This window comes from Pyrus communis, chromosome 1 (genome assembly GCF_963583255.1).
Source record: "Pyrus communis chromosome 1, drPyrComm1.1, whole genome shotgun sequence".
Lineage (NCBI taxonomy): Eukaryota > Viridiplantae > Streptophyta > Magnoliopsida > Rosales > Rosaceae > Pyrus > Pyrus communis.
The window spans coordinates 40,799,423-40,805,834 of record NC_084803.1 but is presented as its reverse complement, the minus strand read 5'-3'; the positions used below and the strand labels follow the sequence as shown (position 1 = coordinate 40,805,834).

The 6,412-nt window shown below is 38.1% G+C and overlaps 1 protein-coding gene across 1 annotated transcript; it reads right to left on the bottom strand.

The window, feature by feature from the left end:
- Positions 1 to 4,248: 4,248 nt before the first annotated feature.
- On the bottom strand, positions 4,249 to 6,098 carry LOC137719930 (uncharacterized). Its single transcript, XM_068458912.1, has 4 exons — positions 5,850 to 6,098; positions 5,625 to 5,684; positions 4,648 to 4,694; positions 4,249 to 4,559 (listed from the first exon to the last, which is right to left on the bottom strand). The coding sequence occupies exons 1-4, from the start codon at positions 6,045 to 6,047 to the stop codon at positions 4,472 to 4,474; spliced, it is 393 nt and encodes a 130-aa protein (XP_068315013.1). The 5' UTR covers positions 6,048 to 6,098; the 3' UTR covers positions 4,249 to 4,471.
- Between the last annotated feature and the right edge of the window lie 314 nt (positions 6,099 to 6,412).

Sequence of the window (6,412 nt, the reverse complement as noted above, 5' to 3'; positions counted from 1 at the left end):
TATTGAGAATTATGAAACACATGAAAATTAAACCGTAAAATTCATTTGGCATCAAGAGCTAGTTTTCGATCCAAAACCCTAAACAAAAACTGTGTGCTGCTGCGACTGTAATCAAGTCCAACACTGTAAACGTGTTGCTACAATCCTTGCCGTGAGTATTGTAATTGTACCGTGTCTTGTTTTCCATGAGTGGTATCGTGTTTCGTGCTTTGCTGCTTGCTGTGACCATTTGCCTGTGTAAGAGGGCAGTTTTCCAAAAACGAGGCAAAAAAAAATAGATTTGATAAAAGGAAAAAGGGATTGGCTGCTAGAATTGCAACGTGAATCCATTTTTTCTTCTGTCTTGTAAGTGTCGCTGCTTGTGTTTTATTTGCAGCATACAATTGTTTTGGTTTTGCAATTGTCCTCGTAAGTGTGGGGTACTGTGTGAGGAGTGGTTAGTTATTGTGCAAGAGGATTGCAGATCTGTTTGGTACTGTAATTTTTCGTGTATTGGTGCGACTGTTTTATGTCTCCAATTACTGTGCTTGAGCAATTGTAGGAGTAACTCTGCTGCAAGGTCTCTGTGTGTGCTGTAGTCTTGGGTATTGGTGTGATTGCTTGGGTATTGGTGTGATTGCAGTGTATTACTGTTTCAACTTTCATGTGTTATAACATTGACAAATACAGGTTGGATTTTGGACTCTGGTGCAACAGATCATATGACCTTTGATAAAAATTTGTTTACTTGTGTGACAACGACTCCTCGAAAGTGTATAGCAACCGCGAATGTCACCACTGCACCGGTTATTGGGGCCAGTACTGTGGACCTTACACCGGCCCTCTCCCTTCATAATTGCTTGCTTGTTCCGTCGTTGTCACATAATTTGTTATCCATTCCCTAAGTTACTGAGCAATTAGATTGTGTTGTACTTATGTATCCACTTTTTTGTTTACTCCAGGATATTCAGTCCAAGAAGATAATTGGGCGTGGCACTAAGAGAGAGAGGTTGTATTATGTGGATGACGTCGTTCCTGGCAGAGCTAATGCAGTTCGAGCATCTCGTACCAATAATTTACAAGAAGTTTGGTTATTGCATCGTTGGTTAGGACATGCCTTGTTTGGTTATTTACAGCGTATGTTGCCTAGTTTATTTCATGAAATAAAAGAATCAGACTTATATTGTGAAGTATGTATTCTCGCGAAGAGTCATCGCGCTTCATTTCCTCCTAGTATGAATAAAAGATTGTTTCCGTTTGATCTTGTGCACTCTGATGTTTGGGGTGCCTCTCCTATTAGTACTCTTTCCAAAATCAAATGGTTTGTTACCCTTGTTGATGATTGCACCCGTATGACTTGAATATATGTGATGAAAAATAAAAGTGATGTTAGTATGGTGCTTTGATCTTTCTCTCAGATGGTTACAACACAATATTCCTCCATTATTAAAGTTCTCCGCTCTGATAATGGAGGTGAATATATGAGTTTCAAATTGTCTAGTTTTCTTCGGGATCAAGGAATTCTCTATGAAACTACTTGTCCCCCATACTTCGCAACAAAATAAGGTTGCTGAGAGAAAGAATCGTTATATCTTGGAAACTGCTCGTGCCTTGATTATTGGTGCGTCCGTGCCTATAGGTTTTGGCCTGAAACTGTTACCTATGTCGTGTATGTGGTTAACCGTATGCCATCTCGGGTTGTAGAATTCCGTAACCTCTTCAAGTATTGACGGAACATGTTCTTATAGTATCCACCAATACTCTTACTCCTCATGTGTTTGGATGTGTAGCATATGTTCATATTCACAAGATTCATCGTAGCAAGTTGGATCCATGTGCCCTTCGGTGCGTTTTTGTTGGGTTTGCCCCCCCCCCCCCCCCAACAAAAAGGGTATAAGGGCTATCACCCTGAAACTCGACATATGTATGTGACTATGGATGTTACTTTTTCTGAATCAAAGTATTTTTATTCTTTGATCCCCTCACCTTCATATCACCAAAGGGAGAACACTAATGGTGATCAGGGTGATCTTAGGTGATTAGAAGTACCAGATGATGTGATATGTAGTTCAGGGGGAGCATGTGTTGATGACAAGGATGAAAATGGGACACTCTCTTGGCAAGAAACTGCCGAGAGTGATACGGGCCTTCAGCTCCTGTTTGCCGAGATAGGTGCAGGCCATCGACAAGGTCCTGCCAAGGAAGCTACAACAGTCCGATAGCTAGATGCTGCCGAACCAAGTACATTAGGGGAAGAAGTGCTAGTTGCTAAACCCACATCACCCTCTCTCTCTCTAGCTCGATAATGTCATCCAATGTGTCTTCTCTGAATATCCTGAGGTAAGTATTATAGATGCTCATGTAACTAATCTAAATACTGGTCTAAGTACATATAAGTTACCACCAAGGCAAAATCATGGTGTTCCTCCTGACAGGTTTTCTCCTGAAGGAAAAGTAAAGTATCTAATAGCAAATTATGTGCCATGCAAGAACCATGAGCCTGAACACCAAGCATGGGTGAATAATGTGGAAGCAATCCAAGTACCAACCCGAGTTGAGTAGGCCTTAAAGGATCCTAAATGAGTTGCTGCAATGGATGAAGAGATGATGGCACTACATAAGAATGATACATGGGAAGTAATGGAACTACCGAAAGGAAAAAGCCCAATTGGGTGTAGATGGGTCTTTACAATTAAATATAAGGCCGATGGATCAATAGACAAGTATAAAGCAAGGTTAGTAGCAAAATGTGACACTTAAACGAATGGTGTTGATTACCAAGAAACTTTTTCCCCAATAGCCAAGATGAATACAGTACGTGTTCTTATTTCATTAGCTGCAAATTTGAATTGGCCACTGAAACAGTTTGATGTAAAAAATGATTTCCTTCATGGGCATTTGGAAGAAGAAGTATATATGGATTTTTCTCCGGGATATAATGCCGAAGGGAAAACCGGAGTGTGTAGGTTGTGAAAGTGGCTTTAAAGTAATTGCCTCGTGCATGGTTTGGTAGATTTACTCAAGTCATGAGAAGGAATGGATATTACCATAGTCACTCCGACCACACATTGTTTGTAAAACGGAGAAGTGGCAAAGTGACAACTTTAATTATCTATGTAGATGACATGATAATAACAGGTGATGATTAGAAAGAGATGGTTAAACTGGACGAGAGTCTTGCTGCTGAATTTGAGGTGAAAAATTTGGGAGATCTAAAATATTTCCTTGGAGTAGAAGTGGCTCGTTCATCTAAAGGTATTTTCTTGTCTCAACATAAATATGTTCTGGATTTATTGAAGGAGACATGTATGCTTGGATGTAAACACGTGGTCACTCCTATTGTTAAGAAGCATTATTTAGGGATTTATCCAGATCAGAAACCAGTTGACAAAGGCAGATATCAAAGACTGGTAGGGAGACAAATTTATTTGTCCCACACTCGTCCGGATATTGTCTATGCAGTGAGTGTGGTGAGTCAGTTTATACACTCACCAAGTGTGGATCACATGACTGCAGTTATGCAAATTTTGACGTATTTGAAGTCTGCTCCAAGGAAGGGAATTGTGTATGAACATCATGGCCATATAAGGATTGAGGGATTTACTAATGCCGATTGGGTAGGAGATGTGACTGATAGGCGTTCTATGTCTCGGTATTTTACATTTGTTGGAGATAATTTGGTTACTTGGCGAAGTAAGAAACAAAAGGTGGAGTCACGGTCTTCCGAGGAAGCCGAATTCAGAGGCATGGCGCATGGAGTGTGTGAGGTCCGTTGGCTACGAAAGTTGCTTTAGGGTCTCGGCTTTAAGGAAAAAGAGGCGATGAATTTGTATTGTCACAATAAGTCGGCAAGGGAAATAGCAAAGAATCCAGTACAGCATGATAGGACTAAGCATGTTAAGGTTGATCGACATTTTATTTAAGAGAAGCTTGAGAAGAAAGTGGTGTCAATACCATTCGTGAGCTCGGAAGAACAACTTGCAGATACTCTTACTCATGTCGTGTGTAGTAGGAGCTTCGATGACTCACTTATCAAGTTGGGTATGTGTGATATCTATGCACCAACTTGAGGGGACTTGCGTGAGTCAATATTTAAGGAAAATGAATGTAAATATTGTGTAAATATTAGAGTCATGTTTTAGGAAGGATATATTTGTGTCCCTTATTGTTTCCTTATGTAACAAGGATTGTATGTACTTATATTGAGAATTATGGAATACATGGAAATTAAGCCGTAAAATTCTATTGTATGTACCCTTCTTTCAGACGTACTGAAAAATCTCCCGTGTTCTCAGAAAAATTCGAATTGTTTATGAACTACACCTATATTTAGTCGTCCTTGACACACATATAAAATCAGAGTGATTTTCATTCTAATTTAATCCTACATACCAAATGGGCACATAAGTCACATAAAATGTGAAGTTTATATATAATGAAATTGGACCAAATTAGTTCAGTGAACTCGTATAGTTTTTTTTCATTCAACTCTTTATCTTTCTCCTCTTTGTTCTGGGGTTAGTCCTCCTTGTCCACAGCTGGGGCAACCCTTCATTCCGAATCCTTGGCAATCAAAACACCTAATAATTAAATACACAAGCATCAGAAACTGATTTGTTTAATGAAAAGTAAACTGAGTTTTATATTTTAAATCATGAAATAACTTACTTCCATCGCTCAAAAATATTTCCATTCTTCTTATTCCTTCCCGTCCCCTGAAAATTAAGGAAGAGTTAAAGGAGTTGAATTAACAGTTGCATACCTATCAAACAATACATGTTTTTTTTCTTGTCAATAAACAATAAGGAAGACTTGACGCAAAATCGAGCGTAGTGACGTTCTAGGCTGCATACAGTCGACCTCCCTTAGTGGGATAAAGCTTTGTTGTTGTTTGTTTGTTTGTATGTTTTGTCAATAAACAATAAATGCCTTAGTAACTTGGATTAAAACTAGCTAATTATTAGCTAGAAGTGCAAATTCTAGTCAATTAGAGTATCTTCAATGTAAAGATGTAAAAAGTGAGGCCATAAATGATATATTTATATCGGCTTTTTAGCTAAAACGGTCACTGAGAGTGGTATAACTCTTCACATTAGTCTTTAACAATGAAAATTAATGGAAGTGGTCCTTGAGTTTGTCTACCGTAAATCATTTTAGTCATTCCGTGAAAAATATGTCAAGTGAAGGGGTTGGTTTGACAAAAATACCTTTAAAAAGGTGGGCACATGGTCGTTCACATGATAATTTAATGAGAATATTGATAGATTTTTTCTCAAAATGACCAAAATGATTTATAATGAACAAACTTAAAGACTACTTCTATTGGTTTTTATTGTCAGTGATTAAAATAAAGAATTACGTCAATCTCAAGAACCGTTTAGCTAAAAAGCTTATCTATATCTTCGGTATCATATTTGTTGAACTACTTTAAGGTGTAAAACTATTTTGCTTCGGTCGATAAGTGTAAACTCTCATAATTTTGAATATGCATTTTCTTGCAATAGTTTACCATCTCCCATGGGTGAAACCTCAACTTTGTAACTTAATAAAATGCATGATTAAAAAATAATTATTAAAAAAAAAGGGTGAATATCAATGCAGAGGGTGAATACATGTCAAGTGAATTTAAGAGAGCATGCACGTACCTTGCATCCCTGGCATTCAATTGCACCTTTACCTCCACAGCTTTCACACTTTTTCAAGAACTACATGTCAAAGGAATTAGAGTCCAACTAACACTTGCATAAATACATACTAATTAAGGTACTTAAATTCAAAGTTTAAAATACAAAATCAAGATCTAAACGATTAAAAAGTATTATGTACTCTAGAGCACCATAGAATTTTCGTAAAAAAGAGCGGATGTATACCGAGTTGAGTGGAAATCCTCCAGATTTTGCAGCGAAAACTGCAACTGCCCTAGGCCTGTGCTGTATGCTTGTTTTCAGTAGGCTTGGAGCAAGCTTGTGAGGACTAATTGGTGGAAGTGCAGGTGGAGGAATGTTGGGAATCAGACTGAGAGTAGTACTAGTGTTGCAAGAGCAAGACATGGAGAGTTTGGTCATCATCTTCCTCAATTAATCCTGATCACATCAACAATATTATTTGAGATTATTCTCTCCACACTTCTTAAGTTGGAATGAGTGAACTACGAACAATTTCATCGTATCCATAAACTTTTATTTGTTAGGAGGGGTCCACTGCTTTCTGGCCTCTCACTCTGACTTTGGATATTGTCTGGAATCCGGGTCCTCGATGGCCGGATTCTCTTCGTAAGGATTTTGGAAATCTGTGAATAGTGTTCGTGAATCGTACATCGTACGGTCAGAAATCATTTTAAATATTTTTGTTTAAAATTAAATACAAACAATACCTGATAAAAACTGACAGCACGATATACAATGAGCAGACACGATTTACAGATCTCCAGGAT